This window comes from Balearica regulorum, chromosome 1 (assembly GCF_011004875.1).
Source record: "Balearica regulorum gibbericeps isolate bBalReg1 chromosome 1, bBalReg1.pri, whole genome shotgun sequence".
NCBI lineage: Eukaryota > Metazoa > Chordata > Aves > Gruiformes > Gruidae > Balearica > Balearica regulorum.
In genome coordinates this window covers 139,119,132-139,146,809 of record NC_046184.1, presented here as the reverse complement: position 1 = coordinate 139,146,809, position 27,678 = coordinate 139,119,132, and the positions used below count along the sequence as shown (strand labels likewise).

The 27,678-nt window shown below is 37.3% G+C and overlaps 1 protein-coding gene and 1 long non-coding RNA gene across 15 annotated transcripts; one reads left to right on the top strand and one right to left on the bottom strand.

The window, feature by feature from the left end:
• Positions 1 to 525: 525 nt before the first annotated feature.
• PNPLA4 (patatin like domain 4, phospholipase and triacylglycerol lipase) lies at positions 526 to 24,649 on the bottom strand. Of its 14 annotated transcripts, none has more exons than XM_075736182.1 (9): positions 24,625 to 24,649; positions 22,681 to 22,899; positions 21,790 to 21,916; positions 16,129 to 16,313; positions 12,060 to 12,154; positions 11,742 to 11,877; positions 8,163 to 8,228; positions 3,206 to 3,358; positions 526 to 1,394 (listed from the first exon to the last, which is right to left on the bottom strand). In XM_075736182.1, exons 2-9 carry the CDS (start codon positions 22,837 to 22,839, stop codon positions 1,245 to 1,247), a joined length of 1,071 nt encoding a protein of 356 aa, XP_075592297.1. In that variant the 5' UTR covers positions 22,840 to 22,899; positions 24,625 to 24,649; the 3' UTR covers positions 526 to 1,244. The 14 variants fall into 14 exon arrangements, with proteins under 14 accessions (XP_075592297.1, XP_075632875.1, XP_075632866.1 ...); XM_075776760.1 differs by lacking the exon at positions 24,625 to 24,649 and adding an exon at positions 24,023 to 24,156 and having other exon boundaries at positions 22,681 to 22,993; XM_075776751.1 differs by lacking the exon at positions 24,625 to 24,649 and adding an exon at positions 24,023 to 24,141 and having other exon boundaries at positions 22,681 to 23,484.
• Positions 24,453 to 27,402, top strand: LOC142598243 (uncharacterized). Its single transcript, XR_012832538.1, has 2 exons — positions 24,453 to 24,600; positions 24,990 to 27,402. It is a non-coding gene; the product is annotated as an uncharacterized LOC142598243 (long non-coding RNA).
• Positions 27,403 to 27,678: the final 276 nt, after the last annotated feature.

Sequence of the window (27,678 nt, the reverse complement as noted above, 5' to 3'; positions counted from 1 at the left end):
ATCAGCAGGTTTGTTTTGTTGTTGTTTTTTTTCTTTCATTATCAAAAACAGTAATAAAAGAATTCAATCCCTGCCACATGAATCCTAATCTGATGCAATCTACATGTGAATATAAATCTGCTGGTTATGTGCTGAAGAGGCTTTCAAACAGCTATTACTTTTTTTTTTAATCTTATTTCTCACCTCCCCAGATTTTTTGCTGTGTTTGGGGAATTCTATAATTTCATACATATTTAATTCAAACTCTAATTACTCTTTTTTAAAAATATTAAGAAATCAACTTAAACACACTTAAAACACAAACACTGTTTGCTTTTAAATAAATAGTTGTGAATTTTAGGATTTAGGCATTAAGACTGAAAATACTGAACTTGCACTTAAGGTAGTCTTGCAAGAACAAGATACGCAAGTCTGAGTTCATTACCTGCTGGCTGACTTCAACTCCTCTCCAACAGACTGTTTTTTTGCAGATAATCAGGTTGTTATAGCATTATGAGAAATTTAGAAATGAGCTCTTGACAAAAGTTCCAAGAAAATATATTTATTCAATTTCAGCAGAGGAAGAAAACATAATAAATATAACAATTTCTTACACCCTTCTTTACAAGATATTTTTACTTTCAAATATCACACTTCTGTTACAAATTTAACTTAGTATTTCAAATTTTAAAAGACCATGTTCACTGAAAAAGGCAAGAACTTTTAATGTTAAAAAATAACATATATCAGCGTAAAAGAGTGCAAATGTTTTATTTCTTGTGGCTAGTACTAAATGTTACAGTCCTTAGAACACTGCAAAATATGTATTAGATCAGCAATATTGCAAGCATTCAATTAGCATGCACAAATATTATACTAAGTGAACAATACAGATTGTAATTTTTCATGGTGCAACCTCAATTTGTCTCTCAAATAACATTAAAAGAGACTTTTCCAAATTTCTGCAGTTATGAAAACACGAGCTTTTTACAAATCCCACACTCAAGTTCTTAGCTAAAACAAAATGCATCTAAGCTTGAACCTCCTCAAAACAAGAGAATTACCAGGCAAGTCCAGTTCCATTCTGACATGCTTATACAGGTCTTCAGAGTGCAACTGATTCTTTCTCAGCAGAAGCAGATGTGATTCCATTGGGATTATTATTTCCATAAACTGGAATTGGGACAGCAATCATGTAGATTCTGTAGGATGCCTGTAGCTGTGTTTTCAGAGCCATCAGGTTTTGTTAATTTTCTATGTACCACCTATTCAAACCAATTTTCTTTCAGTAAAAAACGTACAGCATCATCAAATCCATTTTGGTATAACGACTCCATTTTCTCCTGGTTTGGTGGGAACAAAGCTTGATTAAGTCTTACTAGGTTGGCCAGAGACAGCTGCAACAGACCGAGAAGCTATAAATTAGTTTAATAAAGCAACTTACCTAGATTTGACTGTGTTGCTATCATCTGTTTCATGTACCATATGTAAAAACAAAAGACCAGCATGGCTATGCCTACACCAGTTTAATGATTAACCATGTTCAGGCACACAGCTGAGCACCAAGACAAACTGGCACAAACGCTCTGCATACACACTATTAAACTCACAGCCTCCAAGACAGGCTGTCTGCCTGTAAAACTGCCCAAAGTTTCTGAAACAAACTTCAGAAACATTCCCAGAACCATCTGGCAAAATGGTAGCTGGCACATGTTAAACTTGTGCAAGAAAATATTTTGACAGCTTACTAGTGCAAACAACCACATTCTCGGGAATATTCCCAGGCAATGTTTAACATATGAGTATAAATGTAGCTTGTATTACCAACCAATTAGGAACTACTCAGCATCTCAAGTGGTCACTTATTTACAATATTGTAAAAATAAAAAAGAAAAATAAAATAAAAAAATTCTTAGCTCATATTTTTACAGCTCTAAAAACTAAGGGTGCTTCAAATGGAATAGTTTAAAATGTTGCCTGAGATTCTGCACAAGTCTGCACTTGCAGGACCCTAGAAGCAGTGTAACTGCAATTATTTTTCCCTCTCTAAACTGAAAGACGTAGAGATTCTTCTCTATGAGGGTGCTGAGGCACCGGAACAGGTTGCCCACAGAAGTTGTGGATGTCCCCTCCCTGGAAGTGTTCCAGGCCAGGCCGGATGGGGTTTTGGGCAACCTGGTCTGAGGGGGGTTGGAACTGGATAACCTTTGAGGTCCCTTCTGACCTAAATCATTCTATGATTTTTTCCTCCTCTAGATGCATCAAGTACTAGATACAAATCACAACCAAGAAATATACAGTAAGCAATTGCATATATTTTCAATATATATGAAATCAAGAATTGCATGCTTTACAATCATTTACTAAGTACTATGATACTTAAAATCTCTCTGGGAAACATTATAAAGATTTAGAAATTAGTCCAGTTTAGGATATTACTCAAATTAAGAAAACATATTAAGAACCATCTAAAAGAAACTTTAAAACCAGTACCAATTATTGCTAATCTTTATTTTTTCTTTCTAATGGAGTTTTGTTGACAGCTAAGTCTACTGCTATTCAATATTTTCTTTCATTATATGAAAGGAAGCAACACTGTGGTTAAAGTTTGTGAAACAAAGCCTGCAAAGACAGAAATGTCACCAATGAAGAAGAAGCCATAAGAGTTAGTCTTAGCCTATATTTCAATATACAGAAATGGCTTGTAACATCTAAGCAAATAACTTCTGGAAAAATTTTGTGGTCACAAATATGCAAAATCTTAACCCAAGCTCTCTTGAGCAATGAGGTGACAAGTCTTTTTATACCATTTCAAATGTATGACTTAAACTTGTATTTTAAATTCATTTAAAGGACCCAATTTCAATAAGCATGAAGGGATGTTCTGGAGTTTCCCTCTCATCAGATATTCTACAGAAGTCTTAATTATTTTTTTTCTATAAACACTCTGCCTAGTCAAAGACAGCTGATACTTAAAGCAAGACTAGATTATTTACATTTAGTAGCCTGTGATAATTTGCTCAATTTTGTACCAGATCAATACAAAATTTATTCTACATTCTCCTTCCCTTGTGTTTAGGAATAAGTTTACACTCCATTTGGAAAACAGAAAATGCCAAAACATTACTTAAGTTGATATATAAGCAGAAAATAAACAATAATAATAACCTTAACTACTCAACTACCTTTTCTTTTTCTGAAATTATTAAATAAGCAAGCAACTCACCATTATATCTTGTTTTGCAAATTTAACATAAAGATCCACACGTCCTTTATCTTGTGGACAGATATCTAGTCGACCGCTGAAAGGAGAAATCGTCACAGTTCGTCCAACAGGCAAGATAGGAAGGCCATTAGTAAGGCCACCATCAACCCACTTCTATTGGAAAATAAAAATATTTTCAAAGTAACCTTAGTACAGTATGATCATAACTGAATACTTCATCCTTCCCGCCCCTGCATCCTCCAACCCACCCTCAAGAAAACTTACAAGTTTCCTTCTCAGAATACCATGAATAAGCTTGAGTATGCAGCATAAAAATCAAGGAACTGACAGTGTACATACAGAGTGTTTAATCAATGAGCATTTGACATAATGTATAAATATGTGTGATATATTTATAAAGCTACTGATAAGGCTTGTTAGTTGATCTAATAACAAAAGGCTCAATACAGAATTTTTCTCAATGCATACGTGAAAAGACAAGACTATTAACATTACACATGAGCAGTACCATATAATGTATGCTCCTCAAACACTACTCTGATTCAAACTAGGAGCTGGACAATCTGTATGTGCAGGTAAACTGACTGCACAAGCTAAACCAAACATGACTTCGCTCTTCTTCTTCCAGAGCCTCTTGTCTTCTTACATACATACCACAAGACAGCAATACCTGGAAAGTGAAGGGTAAAGGTGGGAAGGAGCTGAATGACTACGGCACATAAGAGGAAGCAGACATCAAGTCTGCTACAGGAGTTGAGTGTTGGAAAGAATGGGGAAGAAAACCCAAAAGCAACCAATGAGTTTCTCACCGAGCCCCACATATTTCTTGGTTCTAAAAGCAGTCCAGAGATGAGAGCCTGATCTTCACAGGGACCGTAACCAAATTTCATCCCAGTATAAGCAAGAACAGCTGTGACATCTCTTTCCAATATATTTTATACATACATATTTCTTTCTGTACTTACATGCAGTATCAGTCAATATCAGTCTGCTGGCTAGATGCATTCACTGACACCATACACAAGGTCTGATGATCAGATGCATCTCAATGAACTTTACAAATCTACAGTTAAATTAGTCATTCCACACTTCCTTTATCATCAAGGGAGAGAAAACACATCTAGCACATGATTCACCTTATCCTAAAGTACATATTTACATCTGATTTGAATTGTGCTAAAAAAGTGCTTTCTTCTTTTCCACTAATACAGGAAACATATATTAACTATGTAAGATGTAGACTACTGCAGACATCTAAAGCTAGGCAAGTTGAAATGCTGTAAGAAATAATATTGTAAGATTCACCTCAGTGTTTCTTAAGGGTTTCACCTCCTCAAAGATAAACTGAATACTCCAGGATATCTAATTCAAGTTTCATTAACACAGAACACTGAAAACAAATGGCAAATTGTACTAGTACTCTTTAGCACCGACCAGGCAGAAGACTGCTTTTCAGTTGTAGGTGATGCTATATGTGATCATTTTGAAATGGCAAAATAATGCAAGTTTTCCCACAACATTACTGAAAATGTCACCAGAACTCAATCACAAAATTAAAAAAAAAAATCTCCCAGAAAAAGTATACTATTGGGAAGTTGTTTATGACATCTAAATTAAACTTGTCTTCAAACTGCTGGACACATTAGCATTCAGTGTAGTTTCCTACTATACAGGAAGCATCATCTCACATTACAGTGTTTGTTGTTCAAAAGCCCCTGAGATTCTCTGAGGTCCATCACTTAGTTGAGATCCCTCTCAGCTGTGTCCTTTACCCTCACTTAAAGCAAACCTTTCAATTCTATAGGTATAGATTTGTCCCAGCGCCACGTTTGAGTTCATGCAACCAAACGATTTTGTTGCCACTTGCCCTTCCTTCTACTGTCAACTCCCATATCTGGCGATACATGGATTTACTCTCTTCCACTTGGATACATATCAAGCACCATTTGGGGGGGAGAGGGCTGGGGCATTGCTTTGTCCCTCCCACCCACCCTCTCTTCACTTTCTCAAATTAAATTTGCCATTTCACACTTCTTTTATGCTCCTGAGTTTAAAATATAAGCTACAAATATTCACATTCAATAGACTCCACGGCCCTTCTCACCCTATTATTTCATAACATGCTTTAGAGCTTGACTTGACATTAGCTCTTGAATCCCACAATCACCGTTGAATTCCTTCACTTTCCTCAAGAATCATTATTTCTCAGCACTTAGGATGGAGATTATTTCACTTTAGAATAGGAGGGGAAAAAAAAATATCCCAAACCATTTAAATCTATCTTTCAGACTTCTCAAACTCCATTAGGCCATTGTTGCGATAACTATGAGTAAAGCTGCAACATACCTTAACATTTCTAACATCAAGGCTTTTTTGGTGTGTGCATCTATAAATAGTCATTTATTATGGATTTACATTCAATGCTCCTTGGAGTACTAAGTGGCTTTTTGTTGTAACTCCTACAGTGACAAGAACAGTGGTGCCCCTGTCTAAACCAGGTCAAAGACACTGTAACAGATGACACTATTAATGTCTTTCATGAGTCTAGCTTAGTACTTTTACCATTTAGAAATTCTCCCACTTTTACAAATTATGATTATTTAGGTTTTTCCCCTCTCCTCTTATGTAATTTCAATGTTTATTTGAAAATCAAAACATTTACCAAGGCAAGGGCAATACTTTTTATTAAGCACTATATTTTGTAGATTCTGTTACTCCTGGCTGATATGCCCTCTGTCATTTTATTTTCTTTCAAGCATTTGGGAGAAACTGCTTCACAGTCAACGATATCTCAGCTCCATAGTCCCTCATGTTACATAGTTAAAATAAAACATTTATATGCTGCAAATAAAAAGATATAATGGTTCAGATTCTTTTAATTCCATTAACAAATTCTTGACAAATGCTTCTTTGCTGATGAGGCAAATTCCTTGTAACTTGTGAATTTGTTTATTTTTTGTAAGTACAGTGCAAAAGACAGACAAAGTACTGAAATAACGTGCAATGAAAACCAAACCAGACAATGAAATTGAGGATGCAGGCTGGACCTAACAGAATCTACCCATTTATTAGTAGATGTTTCTTACAGAGCTGTTCTGTAAGAACTACAGTGACACAAACTACAGCCTCATCATCAGATACAGTCAACTCAATCATGTGTGGATCTTTATCTGTCTTAAAGATTAACCTTGCCAGAGACTTAGAGGACACCAAACCAACTCAAACAAAGGTAATATCACATGGAGCAAGTTTGCCTCACTGTTACTGGAAGCCTAGTCCAAGGACACCTTAAATCCCCAACCCAGGTAAAAAGCTAGTTGAGGCCATTAACAGACTATAAATTCTCAGATGTCATTGTACACTCCCTTTTCCTTCAGATTACTTTTAGGCTTATCAAACCAGAAGAAAACATACTACAGACAGACTGATGTCATGCCTATGCTACCATGCAATTTAGCTCATACACCCCAAAACTCTAGCCTCCAAGCATGCATACTACAGGTATGCTAATTCCAGTATGAGCCAAATGCTTCCCAAAAAGCATTCTTCCTAAAAAGAAAATAGAAGTGCAATGCTGGGGACACTTTACCCTGGGGTTCACTCTCTATAGGCAGTATGGACAGGCGAGCAGCAGGTTTGGCTATTTTCTGATACTGTTCCAGGAGAGCTGCACCATACTTCCTTACTTATCATGCAACACGTGCCTCAGATAACATACTGAAATACATTTCAAAAACACTTCCAGATGTTGCCATGGACCTTGTAGCCTAAGGAATTTACTCCCTGAAACTAGTGTAAATGCAGACAGACAGAACTTTGGTCTGTTACGGTAAAGCTTTCAAGAAACCTGGAATATGATGCTAACATGATAGGTGGCTTCACAGAGTCAAATCAATATCCAGCCTTTCTTACTGACTTCAGTGCTTACCATGTCTGGATCATGAGGTTACATGTCATGTATCTGGCTCTACACTGTGTGCTTTAGGGCTCCTATTACCCATCCACATATGCTCGTTACCCACTATTTCAAGTCACAGAAATACTACTGCAATAGAGATCCTATGGGATCCCTGCCATGGGCAGGGACAGCCTCCACTAGACCAGGTTGCCCAAAGCCCCGTCCAGCCTGGCCTTGAACACTGCCAGGGAGGGGACCTCCACAACCTCTCTGGGCAACCTGTTCCAGTGCCTCACCACCCTCACAGTAAAGAATTTCTTTCTAACGTCTAATCTAAATCGACCCTCCTTTAGCTTAAACCCATTACCCCTTGTCCTGTCACTACTTGTCCTGATAAACAGCCCCTCACTATCTTTCCTGTAGGCCCCTTCAGGTACTGGCAGGCCGCAATTAGATCTCCCTGGAGCCTTCTCTTCTCCAGGCTGAACAACCCCAACTCTCTCAGCCTGTCCTCACAGGAGAGGTGCTCCAGCCCTCTGATCAGCTTTGTGGCCCTCCTCTGGACACGCTCCAACAGCTCCATGTCTGTCTTGTACTGGGGCCCTCAGAGCTGGATGCAGTACTCTAGGTGGGATCTCACAAGATCTCCCATTAAACAGAAAAGCACAATGGTGGTCCTTTAAATCGCAAAAACATTTTAGAGTTGGTAACACAGCTTATCGTGAGAATCATCTTTACAAAGAGAAGCTTCTTCTCATGGTGTCAGACATCTTTAGGAAATAGCTTCATGCTACAGAGATCACTTCAGTCTCAGCACCCACAATTTTTGAAACAAACTCATGTCATCTTTCACAATGTTAATCTACAGTATCAACAGGAACAATAGCTATTCTACAAAATACAGCACTGCAATTCCCACCCACCCTTCCCCTAAGAGCAAACAATTACATCACAAAGGAAGAATGCTCTTACAAAAACAAACAAAAACAAAAAACAACCCCCCACAAAAAAAACCCAACCAACCAACCAAAGTTGGTAGTTAAACTTAATGAAAATTACCTCTCCTTTATATTCCACTGGTTTAATTCCTGCATATACTGGTACAAAACTACTTGCTAGCAAGACCTAGAGAAAAGAAACAAGAAAGAATAGAGAACAGAAGTGAAGAAAAGGCAACAAAGTAATTCTGAACCAATATATATTTTCATATATATTTATCTAAATTAAATAATATAGCAGTAACCAGTCAATATATGTTTTACATAAAACCACTGTAATCTCAAAATGTCTTCTTGTTGTGGTATGTCAAATTATGATTAAAACTATTCAGTAGGATTTGGGCTTTTTATGACTTGACAGTGACAACTCTTAAAACAAAATATCACAAATTAACTCATTGATTACTGTGATTCAAAAGAGTACAAACTCAGTCTTACACTATGTAAAATAAATCTATGATTTTGCAGAAGCTAAATATTCATATGCTGAAAAAAATGCAATACAGACTTCCTACCCTGAGAGACTGTTCTGACAGATGTCTTGCGCACCCCCAGCCATCCTGCTGGCAGGGCAGTGTCAGAATCAGAAAAGGCCTTGACTCTGTGTAAGCACTGCTCACCAGTAACAAAAAACATCTCTATATTATCAACACTGTTTCTGGCACAAATCCAAAACATAGCCCCATACTAGCTACTATGAAGAAAATTAACCCTCTCAGTTCAGACCAGGACGATTGTCAAAGACAACACTGGTCCAATCATTCTACTGGCATATTAATACAGTGTTTAGTCTTCTAATAAAACAGATTTTCTAAGAATTAAAAATTTCCAAAATACCATAAACAGCCTGAAAATTCACATATTTTTATCAGTATTGATACTTTGCATTTAATACATTCAAGTATTATCAAATTACTATTCGTCCTATTGCAAACCTACATTGCTGTCTACAGCAGTTCTCAATTGTTATTTGTTTTTTAGACCAGGACACCTCTTCTGTCATGTATAGATATGCATACACATGCACAGACATTTCTATCCACTTATAGAAATATCTATGAGAGCGTGTATGTATCTCTATACCTATGTATCCACTCATATATATATATGCAATCTGTATACAGCATTTCAAAGAGAAAGGGTAGATGTGTGGATGAAGTGCAGTATGTCAGAAATTTTCATGTAGCTAAATGTGGAGAATACGCATGCATGTACTTTGCATGGCGGCATAAAAGAAATCTGGGGAACAGAAGCAGATTACAGACTGGAGTATATACTATGTGAAAGGTGATCAGGTGATCTACAACCCATGAAGATTATGTAAAAAAAATGCTTGAGTTTTTTTGGTGGAACTGCATTTACTTTTACAACAAATTAAGCTACTTTCAGTATTACACATCTCTCCTCCCCTCATAAGTTTTAATTAAGGCTCTATATAAAGGTTTTAACTTTCACTTCAAGAACTCTTTTCTTGCCTATTTCTCTTCCCAGTGACCTAAAGCACCAGAGCTTTGTCTGAGCTCATATAAAATAGCTTTCTCTTCTTATTTTCCAAATGTGAAACTGCAGCTGTTTCTCTACCACACAGGCCTTTCCCTTTCTCCTCTCTCGTTCAATTTCATTTCAGTAACTTTGGCCCTTCTAAACTAAGAGAAATGGGGACAAAAGGTTTAGTGATAGGAAATAGTCAAAACCAGGTGCCCCCTGCAAAGTGTAAATTGTTTTCAAGAAGACTGAAAGCAGTTGGCCCTCCTTATAAAGTCACTTAGACCTCAACAGCTAGGTGAGGAAGGACAAGTTTGAAGAACTAACACTTTCAGTATTTCCCTAAGAGACCAGTGCGGACTCCTATTCACTGCTCCCACCTTTCCAAACTAAATACAACAGTGTTCTGTGACCTGCTACCTCACAAACATACAAATCATGCCTCTCTTCGCCCTCACCTTCAGTTTAAGAACTTCAAGTCTAGGAATGTTGGCATGTGATGATTGTCTTCACACATGAAAACACTATTTCAAAAGTGGGAGATTATAAACTGCCTTTCCACATCCACTGGGAACAGTAAAAGAAAATAAGAGCTTAAAATTGTAGCAACACATACTCAGTTTAGCCATGATGAAAAACTTTGGAACCGTAAGGCTTGTTAAGCATTAAAACCAATTGCATATGGAAGTTGAAAGATTTCTAGCAGAGGGTACAGAAGTTTTGTTGTTTTAAAACACTGTCTGCCCAGCAGTATCTTTACCCATACCTTGGATATAGCTGAACATGTCTAGCAGAGGCATAATACAATTACATAACCTAACAAGCTCTATCCTCTATGCAACTGGGGCAGCCACCAACATTGTCTGTTGTATAAAATATAGATGCATAGCTGAAGGCGTGCAAAACCCCCATGTATTACAAGATGCACCGAAAGAACAGACAATATGAATGTATTCCCATGAGCAATTATTTTGAATTTTATTAGTTATTCCAACTCATTGCACTGCTAGCATATGGAACAAAAGAATACAACAGAAATGGTTAAGTCAACAAAATAACTATTGAAATACTAATAAAATATATGTATATCCAAGGTCATCGTGAAGCTTCTAATGGTCTTCAGGTTAGAAGGTTTTGCTGCAAAAAAGCCATAAACCTACAGAATAACAATCTCTGTGCTTGTCACTGCTGGCTACCATACCTAAAAAAACCACTGCATAATTTAAGATAAATATGCAAAAAGTTTAAATCCTACAAATTTTGAGAACTGTTTGACTGTGTAGAATATAACAGGGTCAAGATTTTAAAATAATGATACTTTAAAGGCAAACTTCCAATGCATACTTTGAGATTTTGTTAACAAGTGTGATTTTTTTTTTTCTTTAAGTGTCAGTTATAAGGAATCTCTTATTTACTCTAAGCATCCACAAAGATAGGGAAAGAAGTCATTCCTTCTTATGCTATTTCCTTCTTCATTCCGCTATGATGTCCTGTACTAAGATATAAACAATTACTAGAAAGAACATTTGCTTTACATGCATCTGAATTCATCCTACTATTTCATATCAGCTTATGTATATAATCCTGATCCAAATTTAAAGTGGCATTCAAAAGAAAAAGAGATGGGCAGTAAAAGATATGCTTTCCAGTGACAGTTAAAATATAGTTTATAGATGGTACTTAACATTACATCATATCTATTCTGTACAAGGACTTAAAAAATAAAAATTCCAGCATATTGTACAAGACAGGAACTTTCTTTTCTTTACTTACTTTTGTGATGAAAGATAATATAAATGGTATCAGTGAAGTAAGAGATTCAAGAAGACTCAGCGAATTGTTACAAAATTTGGAGATCCTCTATTTTATTCTCATCTAATGTAACCATTACTCACCCTGTTACAGACTTTGCCTACAAAGTAGTATTTTAAAAAACAGATGAAGGAAACACACACAAAAATAAACTTTAGCAAAATTTGTGAAACTGCAGGATCAAATTCTGCTTCCATTGTATATGTTATAGTTGTAGCACCACTGATAGTATAAGTGATTACTTGAGTGAAACAGTGATTTACTGTACAGCTAATAACATACTCCTAAGCCTTGAAGAAACTCAAGCATTTTTATTTAAAGCAGCAATATTCTACTTCATTACCTTAATGAGGTCCTCCCTGGAGGCAAAACTTGAAACCAAGTGATTTTCCCCATTTTTGGTGTTAGTGACTGACACATAGAGCCGGTTCTCAGCTATCTCATGAGCATTAGAAGGAAGAATAGACTCTATGCCTTCCCTAGAGTAAAGAAAATGCTAAGCATTATTCACCACCATTATTTAAAAACCTTGCAAATATGTTAGAGCTGAAAGCTCAGCATGTGCTGAGCTCCCCACAGTACAAAAAAAAATATGCACACTCTTCATTTTCACTTAGATCTTCACACAAAAATGACCTTATAGATGCGTTAAGATAGGTACCTAAGTGTTTTCATAAAATCATAACCAGGTGTTACAGCACCGAAGTCCAATTTTCTAACTTCCTCTGCAAATCCATAGGCAAACTGCTTGCATTTCTGCAAATTAAAATAGTCACCATTAAGGATGTTTTAGTTATGGAAGTATATTCAACTGTGCTATCTAAAACATAGTACTGGCTAAAATTTTAGTCAAGAGAGACGTGTAAGATCCACCTAAAATATTTTCCTGTATGTGGTTGGTTTGTAACAAGATATTCATAACAACATGTTGATCCTTTTATAAGAACTGATTTCTAAGAAAACAAGATCCCTAATTAAAAAAAAACCAAAACAAAAAACCTTCACTAGAATACCACTTTAACAATCAAGGAAAGTTAAAGGCTATTTTTCTACATATTACCACTGCTAAATAATGAGTTCTCTGAACCATCTCATTACAAGAACAATCATTTATATTTCAAGTGTAAAGCCACTTCTTAATTCAAAGACTGCTTTGGTACTAAAACCAGACACAAGATGCCTAAAAGCATTAAAGAAATTACAATTATTACAGTTTCTTCTCACTAGTGCAAAACCCATGCTACTAACAAATACACATATTTAATGACTAAAATACTATGGAAGTATTTAATGAACAGAATACTACAATGGGTGACATAGGAAGAAAACATAACTGCAGAAAACCAGGTAACAGATTTCACTGCACACAGAACCTCTTTTATGCAAGCTGAAATGCCTAGTATTAATGACTGCAGAAAAATAGCTTGAAGTGAGAGCCATAAGAAGGAGAGTAAAGGAACAGGTAGCATTTATTTTTTAGAAAAAAGATTCTGAAACAACAAATTAAGATTCTGAATGCTTAAGACTCACTATTCAGTATTTGTATTCCTTTTTTTATCCCTTCATGCAAACTTCTGTAATGATTTTAGGGATTTGGGGAAAAAAGCTAAATCCAATCTTAAGCAACTTTCAGAAATTGGTACTCAATAAATATATTATGCCCATATTCACCTATATATTCACACGTTTACCGAATAAAAGAGCTTTCCATAGATAGTTTGGAGTTCTGGCTTATTAGCTTCCTGTATGAAGAATAAATATGTTGCTAGTAACAAATATATGATTGCTGTGACTGGGAAAAGGAAAAAAAAAAAGAAGGAAAAAAAATAGAGAAGTGAATGTGTCCCATTGAGGAGGAAGGTAGAGGAATTAATGTTTGATGGAAGGAAAAACAGGAGAGAGTTGGGGTGAGGATTAGTAGAAAATCAGGAGCAAGCTGGTTGAAGCACTTCCTCACATCACATGTATGACAGAGCAGTTGTAGTAGTTCTTGCATCTACTTTCTCTATATGGCCTTTGAATAAATCTATTTTAAAAGTTCATTAAGAGGTCCATACCTCTTAAAGCAACCATCACTGTAAAGATTTGTGCTAATTCATTTCACATAGGTTAGATTTGCACCTTTACCCTACAAGGTAATTGCCAGTTCAAAGCCAATTCAAATATATAAAACTAGTTATATGCACCCAGTCTTGAATTTATTCTACATTAGGCATTCTACATTCAGACACCTCTATCTCTAGAGAAGAAACCCATAAACCCTACATAGAAGCACCTCAGAACTACTATATTTATATCTAAGATACTTTCATAAAGTGACAGGGAGCTAAGCGTCACAGCAAGCTGGATGAATCCAAACCTAGGTGAATCACAGAAAACTACTTTCCATGTTACAAGTGCCAAGAATAGACCATAAAATTCTCGCTGCCAAAAGGGACAATTTCTTACAGCTACAAATTGTTTGTAATTTTAGTGCTAGAAGCATTAAACAATACATCTAAATTTTAAATAGTAACCGAGGACATGTTCAGAAATTGTAACTACTTGCATTGCGTTAAGCAAACTTGACATCAAACATGATCAAGGTACTTTTGAAATAAATAGGTACTTCTCTATAACTCTATAAGCCTCCCTAGAATTCTCAAGTCCCATGTTTTTTCAACAGTGACAAAAATCCAAGATACAATTGAAAAACATTTGCAAACTGTCATATTAGAACAGCAACAGTCAAAACAAAATATCCTTAATGTTACATTCTCTCCAAGATAAGGAAAGGTTGTATCAGAGCTTTGAGACTAGGAGATGGAGAAAGTCCTAATTATAGCCTAACACAGCCATCACTGGGAAAGAAAAAAAAAAATACAAAGAAAAAAATAATTAACTGATGTAAGAGTTATATTTGTGGATATAAAATATTTCAAATTAGAAATGTCATAAAGGTAATACCTTTTCATATCATGATAATTTTATTAAGTTCTATTACTCGGTCACTGCATTTACTTAAATTCTATGAGAATTAGGAAGAATTTTTCCCCTCTCCAAAATAGCTCTCAATTTTTCATTTAAACAATATAACAATATGACTAAAAAGTAAATAATAAAAAAGGACTAAAAGCTTCATGAAACATTCTTCAGTTTGTATTAAAATGACATATATTGAAGGAAAAATCCATCAGATTCTATGTAATATAGGCTTAGTTTCTACAAACATAAAAAATAAAAACTCTTCTAATACTTTTACTTAGAAAGATCTTTGTAAGTTGGACCACACTGGGAACAAACGCTCATACCTGGAGCCTAGAATAAGCAGAAAAATTTCCTTGGGCTAACAAAAGGCTAGCTGCTGTGCTGAACATATACAAAATTAAAGTCAGAGGTATGCATTATAACAGGGACACTTGAAACCGAACCACTAGTCAGAGGCTACAGAAAAGGAGTATCACCTGAACAGAATACAAGTAAGGTTCTCTTCACAACAGAGTGGAAATCACTGAATACCGAATCATATAAAGAATGCACCTGGGGGCTGGTGGGGTGAAAAGAGGCCAGGGAAGAACTTACTGCTGAAAGCAACAGAAGCATAGCTAACTGCAAGCTAAATTCATACCACAGCAGAAACAAACAACAAACAGAGAGAAAGATCAGTGGCCAAGTGTGGTATTGGCTGGGACTATTGTTTGAATCAAATGCAGTGAAAGTTGTAACAAGCGAGGCCTGGAGAAAGTTACCTGATGCTCACTGGACTGAAACCTAAGTGTATTTAGAACAAAAATCTAACAGACTTTTTTCCCCTCACAATAACGCTGTTCATTGTAATTCAATATTAAAGAAATATTAACATTTTGGCAAGGCCTAATCCTCTACATATATTAAGGCAAAGTCACTACAGGCACTTCAGGAGGGCAAAGTAGTCTTAACGTAAGGGGAAAAACAAAGAAAAGCCAAGGGTCTCCCACAGAATCTGTAATAGAATAGTCATTGAACATCACTTTGCTGTCTCTACATGACACCATATCCATGGTGAAAAAAGGGTGGCATTTCTGGAGGAAAAAAAAAAAAAAAAAGAAAACAACCAAAACCAAATACACACGTATGCAGCGTGTCAGAACAGAACGCCGTGAGGGTTAATCCTCCCTGGCATACAGTGGGGCTACTGCTGTTAAGTCGTGAACTGTGCTGAGTTTAAAGGAGGTGCACAAGCCACTTCTTGCACCATTTAACGGAGCACAGACAAGGAAAAAATTTGAGCCAGTGTGTAGTATTCTTTGCCTTTATAAAGGTACAGTCCATCTACCATTTTCATCTCTCTTCAAAAAAGGATAAAAGGATGGTGCTACATATATGCTTAAAAAACCCCTACCTCTAGCCAAGAAAACAATTATTAACTTTGCAATGTACAGTGATTAAGTGCATATATATTTCAGTATATTAAAGTATACCTGGTTGCATACAACTCAATATTCACACATTTCAAATTTATATTTACATAGCTTAAAATATAAAGTTTATATGACAGACTTTTTTCATAAAGAAATATTTGCTTCAAACATTTCTGCCCATGAGTCACAGATTTTGTTAATGAAAACACATACAAGTGTTCTGTTCCTTTACAAGGAGCAAAAAGAAAAACAAGAACCAAAATATCAAAAAAATCCTTAATGGTAGATGATTATTTAAAAAATGTCCTTTGTAAATGATCATTTCCTACACCTATGAGTTTATTAATTTACCTCCATATTTTCTGGTACTGCTAATAAGACAGTGGCAGCCAGTGATCCTGCAGAAGCTCCCGCAAAAGCTTTCACAACTTTCAGTAACTTCTTACCATGTCTGTAAAAAGCAGCTGCTGCCCCCAAGTGGTAAATACCCAGAAACCCACAAGCTGCAAATGACAGATTGATATGTTTCATTTTTGCTGTGGAAATAAAGTTTCACAGTCAGAAAAAGGATCACTTAATTTTATCTTACAGTATACATATATACTTTTGGCACAGAACATATAATATGTGTATAACAAAAAACAATTTAAGTACAGTAAAACCTTTTGATTTCTAAATACATCAAACAAGTAGCAGATAGTTTGGCATCTCCAAAATTAACAACTCTACGATACTCCTTAGCACAAACCCCTTTTTCAATCAAAATATACATAAACACAACGTAACTGCACATTTTCATCTAATTTGTCAAAGAAATTAAAAAAAGTAGCAACTCAAAAGTGATAAATGAATGCTATTGGAAAACAAACACTATTAGCCACCTAGAATAAAAATCAAATTAATTATAAAATTGCTGGTTACTGTGTCATCATATTCACCTTACACACACACAGCCTTGAACCCAATATAATTCTCTAAAAAAGTAATGTTTCCTTCACATTTGGAACTCATTTGTTTACTAGTATTATTAGTAATCACTAATTGATAAATTCTTATTTAAAGTAATTTCTTATTTAGAAAAGAAATACAACATATTGTTGCTACTATTAAAATAGTAAGGAACCCTCCCACACAGCAAAGTAAAATACAAAGCACTTAATATATGAAAACACACATACTCTGAAGGTGTCAAGGACAGAATTTAAAACTAATAAAAAACACAAGCAGAAAGTTCAGATCATTAGGAGTGGTTTATTTAAAAAAAAAAAGGCTGTACATTTTATTAGATCTTCTGTTTCTGCAAATAGCTACAATCATAAGACCAAGATATTCCACATATTATATTGTACAGATATACAAGATATTGTACAGATTATCTTATTATTGAATTAAAAATAAACTCCTAATATATCTGGGAATTTCTCAATATGAATGGGATTAAAAAAAATCAGTATACTCAGGAATATACTTAATTTTTCTGGTTCATAATGAGATAGCTGATGAGATGTTTCTTTTGGAAATCATTTATAGACACTGTAGTATGAGTTCTGATGGAGAGGGGCAAACATGTACAGAAACAGAGTTTGGTTTAAATTGCCTCTTCAGCTCAGAAATGGGAAGAGCAGGAAAGATGAGAGTAAGAAACAGCTTTCAAGACCAGTAGATAAGAAGATATGCTAAACTCAACTCTTTTAGCCATAACAAGGTTTACTATTTAAAAAAAAAAAAAAAAAAAAAAAAAAAAAAGGCAGGGAGAGACACCAAGCGCAAGCGTCTCATACTGCCAGGTCCCACGGGTGCATCAGTTATTCTGCTAAAACACTACACTATCATAAGGCAGTCTATCAACTGTTCTTTACGCCCTTTACACTGGAAAGGCTTACATATTCACCTGTATGTATGAATACCTAACACATTTGTAACATACCTAACACATTTGTACTAATACAAAGGATTTCAGGTTGGCTTTTGCTGTGGCAATGAAAGGCATTTGCAATGAAGCAAATGATAAATGGCATTACCACTTTTAAAAAGAAAGGATCTTTTAATTTAAAGAAAAATCACTGTATTGCACAGAAGGTAAAAAACATGCTTACTCAAGATTTTACTGGAAAACAACAAACACAATTCTACTTTGAAGATTTATATTTTTAGTAGCATGCAAGAAAACAAAAATAGACTTTGAAGTATGATGCCATGATGTTCTTCCTTTCAGGCCAGTTAAACTCTCAGGAGTTTAACCAAATGCTGCAGGTGTGGTGAAGCTGGTTAAAGCAATTGTATTTTAAGTAGGAAGAAAAGCAAGCATGGAAGAATTAATTCCCATTTTTATTCAAAACAGATTTCAGGCTCAAGACACTATTAATGTGAAACATGACATAAGGACCACGTTCGCATAGTTGATCAATCAGAAAATAAATAAGCAAAGTAAGAGTTCAGAAATCCCAAGAATTACGTCTAAGGGATCTATGCAACGTAACTAAGAAACACAAGTGTAAAAACAAGCATAGGTATGCTTATGTACATGTATATATACATCTTCTAAACCTTCTACAAGGCCCATCTACAAAGCATTCTAAAAGGTATCCCTCCCTGCTGGAAAATATTTAGATGTTCAAAAATCAAAAAAAGATTAAAACTAAAAAGAGTATCTAAAGCACAGTTGCAGCAAGAAATTTTAGATTATATGTTTGGGGTTTTTTAAGAAAAAAAAAAAATCCCTATGAACATAGAAGACAATCACACTTCAATGTATAAAGAATTGGCTGGTACATTTTCTCTAAAGCGAGAGGAACAGAAAAGGTTATGTGAACTGAAGAGATTATTTGAATCTCAGATCAAAAGCTGCTGAAAATATACCGACTAAAGTCTGATGTTCATGCCTTCTCTTAAAACTTCCTCATGAAGCTGTGTATTCTCTTCTATGATCTTTAGTCCTATCTAATTATCAGTTATTGTGAGTAACCACTGTTCTCTTGAGTGTCTGGATACACGGCATTCATTCTTTGATGAGAGTTAATTTCTTAACACTTAGATCCCATACTTCTCTTACTCCTTCTTCATTCCCCTACCCAAGAGGCAGAGGTTATCGAATGAGCATTATCAGTTTCTTGACTGACAAAAGGATTCAGTGAGACATGAACGTGCTAAAAGAAAAAAGAACACTAAGATTTCAAGTAAAGGAATACTTTTAAAGAATGCTGCTAGTTTCACACTCTGTTAAGAGTAGACTAATTTCAAAAAGATGACATTAATGCAATCCAAACAGCAGTTAAAAATATTTTTTTTTTTTTTTCAAACAGAAGTACTTGATTCACTGGATTTGTATGGCATGTAATACAGCACTGTTTTACAAGTTCCCCAAGAGAACAGCATGGCTGTGTTATTTTTATAATTAGGGTCAGTTCCCAGGTCTACACTACGTATTTGTCACATATACATGAAATTTTAAAACAACTTCAGTACAAATGTTAACTGGCAGATGACATTCAGGTTCAAATGACAGATTCAGTGGTCACATCTAGCTGCACGACTGAGAAATATAACAACCCTGTGAGTGGGTAAATAATGAAAGAAAAAAATCATCACTGAATCACAGAATAATTCAGGAGGTCTCTTGCACAACCTTCTTCTGCTCAAAACAGGGTCAGCTATCAGAGCAAATCATCCGGTTGCTCAGGGTTTTATCAACTTGTTAATTGAAAAAATCATGTAATGTTTAGCTCCTAAGTGATAACAAGTACCTCTGTTGTTGCGTGAAACAATCAGGTCTTCTTTCCTTTGTTCAAAATATTAAAAGCAGTGGAGTATTGCAAATAATCAGCATTATAGAGAAGAAACAACAGAACATTTAACATCTTCATTCAGCACTACCCATCTACCTGCAGGGAGGTTCTGTACATTGAACTCAAGGCCTCTTACAACAAATCTGTAACAAAGCACTTAGCTACAAAGATCATACAGATGAGTAAGAATCATTTTTCTATAAGGAACTATCTGCTCGACAGATGCAGTTAAGCAATGTTGTTTCATGTTGCAAAGGAATCTCTGAGTAAGAGGAAAAGATAAGAAAGCATTCATTAGATGAATGTCCTGTAAAATCAGAAAAGCAAGAAAGAGGAAACCAAGATACTCACTTTTATAAGAATATAAACTTTCCCATTTCTTTTGATTCTTGCAAATATGTCATGGCAACACTTGACTTGCAAGTTAGAATGGTGTATTTCAGAGACAGTATGATTCAACAATGTCTTTTGCTTTGATGATCTGGTAGATCACTGCTCTTTTGATTAAAACGAATAGTAGGGTTATAACACCTCCCAAGAGGACATCCAGAGAATTAAGTCTACAATATGACTTTCCCCTGCCAATTTCTTACAGAGTACCAGAAATAGGAACACAGTCACATCTGGACATAGACCATTTTTTTAGCTGCCTAAACAAATAGCAGAAAGCCTGCTCTCTTAGACATGGTACACCTGTTCCACAAGACTTCAGAACAAATATTCCTAGAGGGTTTAATGTAAGTTCTGACCATTAAAGACATTATCTATTAACTCAAATTTATCATATTGGCATGTGTGAAGAAAAAAATTCAATGAACCTTAAAAGATGCACAAGTACATTTCAGCTAGACAGTGCACACGCTGTAGAGTCATGACATAAACAGGACAGCAAATGCTTTTGCCACTGCTTTTCAAAAACATTATCTTCCATGATTGGCAAATTTAAAAATACAAAGATTTTAACTGGCAAAGGGGATACATATGCTTCTGTTGTCTACAAGAAAAAAACAACACACAAACATAAGTACAAGAAGAAACTAGAAGGACAGTGGGGCTGTTCAATCTCATTACTTTATTCATGAATGCACCTGCATTATCTGTAAACATAAATCTAAGAGTTCTATTTAAAAAATTGTTCCATCTGGGAAAAAAAATAAATTTCACTGGTGATTAAAAATATACTGGGGGGGGAGGACATTTCTGTTTACTCAGCAGTATCTCATCCATTTTTAATGCAAACCCACAAGAGAATGTATGTACAGAGAAAAGCCTGTACAGCCAAATTATGATGTAGTACAACATAGCTTTTCAGGAGAGGTACTGTCTTCCTAGTTGTCACACACAAGAAATAGCACAACAGTTTCTCATACTGCTGTTTCCTGAGCAATATAATTATATAAACAGTGTACAGTCTCAGTGTCTTAACCAGTCATAAGTACCTCCCCGTCATCCCATTTGTAAACAAAAGTTGAAAACGCCCAAAGCAACTGACTAAAAAACCTTTACAAACAAAAATAAATATACATAGAACGCGAATGACCAAGCACCCGGAAGCACAGGAGCTAAAATGTATGATGCACATTTGAGGATTAGTTATTAGGTAGGAATGACAAAACAAGCAAAGTTATGGAAAGAACTGTTTAGCTAGGCAGTATTGCTAAAATAAAGGCCATAATCATAATTACTAATTTACCTGAATCAGAAATCACTGTTCACACTGGAATGTTTAATTGTTTTTTCATATTTATAACAGAAAAGAGTTCACTACCATCACAAACCATTCAGAGCCCTCAGTGAACACTGAAGAAATTGATTCTCCTAGTCAAAAATAGGTTTGCACAAAACAATAACCCATCTGACAGACTCTACTTAAGAGACACCATAGTTGCTAGCAAGAGAACGGGAAAACTAAGTTTTACGTCTATCCAGTCACACAGAATAAGCATTGGAAGAGTTTGATGAAGTTGAAGGAAAAAAAATTAAAATAATAATACAAAATACTCAGTATACAATCCAATCAGCCATTAAGACACTTAAGAAAACTACATGACTCTTTGCAAACTATAAAAATTAAGTATAATCCCCTTATAATTAAAAAAATAAACACATCACATGATACAAAACCTTCAAATTAAGAGTTTAGACCATCTTCATCATTAATACAAGATGTCTAGAGAGGACAAGGAAGGCTGACTTCTCAAGAAGAGGGTGGCAAAAGGTTCAATACCTTCTAATGAATGTCGGCTTCCATCACATACTCCACTGGGACTTTTTCCAGCAGCTACTTTTGTTCCATCTGCACTAGTAGCCATTCTTGCATCTACTACTGATTGTTTATCATTTACCTTGGAAACCTACAATCATGCAGACAAACATTATTATTAACAAGAGAAACAATAGGTAAATATAAGATGAACATCATTTATCCTTAAACAGATTAATAAAGCCAGTTAAAATAGTCATAAAGCCATCTAAATTTCTCAGTTGCTTAGTTCCCCCTAAACTAGTTGAAACCACAATGTTTCATTATTTATACATGCAGCAATTTATATTGTAAAGATGAACTTAATTAGACATCTACAAAAAGAAAAACATTGCCATTTGGAACTGTGAGTGTCCAAGATTAGCCTTAATTTTGTGTCCTTTCCCACTATGTTTGTTTATATCCACAGATTTCTTCTATAATCACACTCTTATGCTTTTATCCTCCCTTACCAATCCAATAAAAATTGGGGTTCCCCCCCCCCCCTTTTTTGTGCAACATTGCATTAGTAAAACATTTTCCAGAGAACTCTGGTCCTATTCTTCACTAAACAGCTGTCACTAACTAATAAGCCTGTCAGTCATCATGCAGTATTGTCTGAAATATCATTTGGGGGGGGGGGGGGGCAGTTTCTTCCCGACTTAGAACTATCAGACACAAAAATTTCATTCTGAAACACTGGCTTTCCTGCAACTTGTTGCTGCCTGCCCCTTTACCTTGATATACTAAAGGCATCTTTAATTCTTAAATAAGGCTGCAAGATCAAAAGCTTAGCTCTGTAGATTCTAAAAGAAATTGTATTATCACTGTCTCTATACACATCACTTATACCTAGAGCACCACAAAAATACTTACCTGGAATTTAACTCCATTACATGGCGTTCTTATGGTGCAATTGTTTAGAATTCCAATCCAAAACTGCTGAGTTTTTGGAAACATGCAACTACAGAATTTGCTTTCTTTCAACTGAAGCAACAGTATTTGAGCACTACAAAGACTTTTAGCAGTCCACATTTTCTTAAAAGTGACCTCTGGATCCAGATGATGTGGTAACCAAACTGACACTCTCAGAAGCTGTTCTACCATGGAGTTACAAAGGAAGTATTAATAGAGGCGCTTGGACACCACAGAAGTAAACGGTCAAAACTTTCTCTCTTCTAAACATAATCTGTTTAAAAACGTTCAGCGTAAAAAAAAAAGGGGGGGGGGGGGGGGGAGAAAGTAGTTGAAACTTAGTTGCAGATCAAGGCTCTGATACTTTAACAAGGCTCTCTTCACAACCCTCTCACTTAAAGGCAGATGCATTAACAGTTGATTTGCTTGGCAATGAAACAGTTCTAGGCAGAACTTTTGTTCAGTAGCTACTCTCTCACCATCCTCCATCTGGCACTGTGTTGTTCGCCACTACGAAGTTAATTGTTAATTTCAGAAACAAGAAGGGCTAAAATTGTTAGTAATGCAAAGAACAAGCAAACAAACTGTCCCTTATAATTAACAACATGAATACACTGTTCCTTCTACCTCACCTGAAAAATGCACAAGGAGAGTTCCAGCAACTTCAAACCAATTGTTCACAAAAATAAAGTGGTGATGTCAAGATCCTAGTAAGAAAAACTCAAGCACACTGGCTGTACAAGGCAAGCCTTGTAATCTTCTATGCTACAAGGATATCGTAGGAGTGACTCACAAATCAAATATAAGTCTGGTTTACATCGAGCAAGACTTTAAAGAATAAGACATGGAAATTTACTTGTTCAGATGAAAAGCAGGTTACTGCCCTGACTATCACTGCAAACAAACCCAGTGTGATTCCGTGTAGGCAAGGTCTCAGAGGTACACTAGCAACTTCAAATCTAATCCCAATCAAATAAACGAGTTTCAGGTTTTCTGCTTCATCTTATGTGTCATGAGATGAGGCCTACAATGCAAGTTGATTTTTCCTCCCTCCACTTTTGCTCAGTAAACAACCGATATAAACAAGCAAGACCGAGCTGAAACGATGAGACAAAGTATTTAAATGTAACGAAACCAGAACGTCAAGTGACAACTGAAGCGAATACAACATTAAGAAAAGTCACTGCGTCTTTTAAACTTCTAAATTTACAAAAGGTTGATTTTTAAGCAGGCCACATCCCTTCAAGTTTTAAGCGCCCCCCGCCCCCCCGTCTTTCCCCGTTTCCCCCACGCAGGCTCCTGCCTCAGACCCGCCCGGGGGTCCAACGCGGCCAAGCGACACACCGGCGGCGCCCTGCCCCTCTCGGCTGCCAGGCGGGGCCCGGGCCGCGGCGGAACGGCCCCGACTTCCTCGGTAACGGCCACGGAGCAGCTCCGGCAGGGAGCAGGGCAGGCCGCCGACGGCTTGGGCCCCCGCTCGGGGGTGGAGGCGCGGCGGGACCCGAGAGGCCCCAGCCCGGCCCCGGCCCCACCCCCGAGGCGCCGAGCGCCCCGCCCGCGCGTGCCCAACCGCCACGCACCCCGCCCGCGGGTGGCTTGTCCTCGCGCCAAAGCTCGCGAGATGGCCGGGGCTGCCCTGCCGCGCTCCCTCCTCCGGCCTCCGTGCGTGGGGCGGGCAGGGGGCACGGCGCCCGCGGAGCCTTGGCGCGGCGGCCTTCCCCGTGACACCGCCCCGGCACGCCTGCGCAGCCGGGGGCGGCCCGGTAGCTGGGGGCGGGAGGGGGGGGGAATGGAGAGTCGCGTCCCGAGGGCTGGGAGAAGCTGCGTCCTGGGGTTCCTCCGAGGGGCGCAGCCCTCAAGGGGAGCCTGTCGGCGGGTGAGGTGAGCTCGCTCTGCCTTCCCCACCTGGCTGACAGGTGCCGGGTGTGGCGGCGTGCCTGCCTGGGCTGGCCTCGCCGCCGCCTCCTGCGGCCTGCCGGCAGAGGAGGCCCGCGGGGTGCCTTTCCGCCCGCCTCATGTCGTCACCTGTGAGCTGTCGCTGTCACCCGGAGACGTGTGGGAGGGTGACCGCACCCCGCTGGCACCCAGCACCGCCCTGGTGCCGGGCCGGGCACTGTGTAGGGAGAGGCTCACTGTTGCTGAAAAGGTGACCTCAGGGCGGCAATAAAGTTGAAATTTTTTTGCCTTTTTTTGCCTTTTTTTCCTTTTTTTCTCTTTTTTCTTTTTTCCTTTTTTTTTTTTTTTTTTTTTTTTTCCTGTTTGTGTTCTAGTTGTGTTCTGGCAGACAAGTGCTAGAGTTAACACAGCGCACAAATGCAAGATGGAGAGGGCTCCTGTAGCCTACAATGGATGAAGAAAACTAGGGAGAGCAAAGATGCCTGTGAGATAAAAGAGAGAACTCTCCCAAGGGTCTGACTGGGGTTAAAACTAAACTAGCTAGGGAAAAAAGATACATCAGATTTCACACAGGTTGGCCTCCTTCACCTCTGGTATCTATTTTTCTTACTTTCAATATGGGAGGGGCTGATACGGATTTTGGATAGAAGGAGGGGCAGCCATTTTGGGGGGAAACCTTGACAGCTTCTGTTGTCTAAAGTGGTTGTGTACAGTTTAGTCATCTTTTCAACTGCTAAAAAGCAGTAGTTGCATAACAGTCCTGGGATTGCCGTGCAGCAGCCAAACCATCTTCTGTGGAGTTACTGCCTTCTTTTTTCATCATCCTGCACTCTTTCCCCATATTTAAAGGATGAGCTTTTAGATGAGAAAACCAGATGAGCGCTAGTGGTGGAAAAAGAATCTTGTTTTAATTATAGACAGAGTTCTAATTTGTAGTGGGCAGTGGTATCATTAGGACCACACTTGCATCTAAATTGATACTTGGTTGACAGCTATGGCAAGTACAAAGGTCACAAACATGGCGGGAGAACTGTTTTCACTCCCGTCCTTCCAGATGTGGACTCAAGTACATGAGTTATCTTCTTGTTCCTTCTGTACTGTGTCTGATCTATTAATGAATTGGAAAATGAGTGAAGTAGATTAAGCTTTCTGAGTTGGTGAGAATTAAACCTTGAATCAGGGATAGTTTCAAGTGTAGGCAAAGCAAGTCATTGCCAAGGACAACAAATGGAGGTAGTGTCTCTCAAATGTAGCAGCTGGCACTCGTGTCTCTTTTTCCCTTTTGGAAGAAAGTATAAATAAGTCTTCTTTGGTTCCCTATCTCAACTCACTTGTTCCTCTTTCCCTTTCCCTTAGCTAGACTTGATCAGACCCTTACCCTTCAAGTGTCAAAGCTTATTTTTATTTGTCACGTGTTCATGTTTAGACAAATTTATCCATATTCAACATTTTTATAGCATATCTTTCATTCTTTGTTCCTTTAATAATTGTTCTTTGTAGTACTCTTTTCTTAAGAATAAAATGTACAAAAAAAAAAAAAGGCTTACATGACTTACATGAATATTTCAAAGGTTTTACAACATGGTGTTTGCCAGACTAGGTATTTCTGAGCACCAATATAATTAAGTTACAAGTTATTTGGAGGTGTGTGTAAAATCAGTTCCTTTAACAGGCTAAGCAACAGCAGTAAAAGGAGCTTTTGGTAACTTTACTTTGTTACATTTCTGGTCAGCGTGATTAAGTTGGTTACTGGTGTGACTACTATAACATGTCTCTACCAGTAAGACTGAATTCTTATTTCACAAATTGAGTGCTACCAGGAAAATGAGGAGACATACAGAAAAAAAATCTTTGAGATTAAGACTTAACTTGAAGGTTTTGTTTTAGTACTGACGAAGATGTTACACGTGTTTGTTATTCTGAATTGTATATTTTCAAAAATTATGTCTCCTACTCAATGTCTCTTTTCTATGAGCTCTGCATAATAAATTTTCATGGGGAGGGTGGAAGATTCTTGTTTTAGATAGGTGTCATTAAAGGATTTAATGCAGTTTCCTGCAGCATTAATTCAAATTGGCCTAGATCCAAATGCTGATACGTGGATTGAAAAGTTCAAGAAAATGTAACGATTTATGGCAGTATATTAAGATGTGAAGACATGTCTAATGGTGCATCACAAGGAAAAGGATAAGCTTTTCTTATGACGTAAGCGTGAACATATAGAAGATTACTGCTGAGCAACTGATACTCAAACCTATGGGTTTGGTAGCCACATAGAACTAATCCATTTCCTTGCCTCCTGTGTCACAGTCAGCTTAGTGCTAAAAAAAGGGTGAGACTCCCTCGGTCTTGAAGTTTGTTTGGGCGTCTGTGCTCTAAGGATACCAGGCCCATTGCTGATACTGCACAGCTATGCAACTGTGGCTCAGGCTTCTGAGGAAATTGCTGAGTTGTGGAAAAAAACCCAAAAACTGTGAGAAACACTGAAGAGGAGATTGATGTGAGATGAGAAAGCTGAAATTGCAGGCAGGGTAAGACAAGGAAAAGCACTGACGTGGGCAAGTATAAAACCATAAAGAAAAAGCAGGGCAGCAGAAGATGGCAGAACTGCAGCTGTGCTCCAGGGAGCTGCAGGAACTGCCTCTTCTCCTCCTGATTCCTGCCTGCCTGGCTGGTGAAGACTTTATGTTTGTCTTGTAACAGGTGGCAAGCATAGGAAAGCCTAGCCTAGTAGCAATTGTTTGTGTATGATAACCAATAAACATTTTTTTATACTTCTAAGCTGGGTATATCCTGCTTGCAGAATCACTTTGTGCTTGGCTAAGGTGTCCAAACAGTGACCCAAAGAGGAATGATTACAGGAGATGGAAGGTCACAGATAAAGCAAATGTAGGAATTGTCCCCCAAAAAAGTGATCTCAAAACAACAGAAGTGCTTCCAGATAAAAAAAAAAAAAACAGGCTGGTTTTGGATGGATACTGGTGACCTCACAGGGTAGAAGGAAGGTGGGGGATTAGGGTTGAAACCTCTAGCTGCAAGGGAACTGTGGGAGAAAAGAGGTGT

Excerpts from the sequence above, each read along its gene's own strand:
- PNPLA4 (XM_075776760.1), bottom strand. The coding sequence starts at position 22,911 with ATGGTAGAACAGCTTCTGAGAGTGTCAGTTTGGTTACCACATCATCTG. Across the intron at positions 16,314-21,789 it reads AAGCCGACATTCATTAGAAG|CAAAAATGAAACATATCAAT; the intron begins GTATTGAACCTT and ends TTATTTCCACAG. Across the intron at positions 8,229-11,741 it reads CCAGGGAGGACCTCATTAAG|GTCTTGCTAGCAAGTAGTTT; the intron begins GTAATGAAGTAG and ends TCTTTTCTCTAG.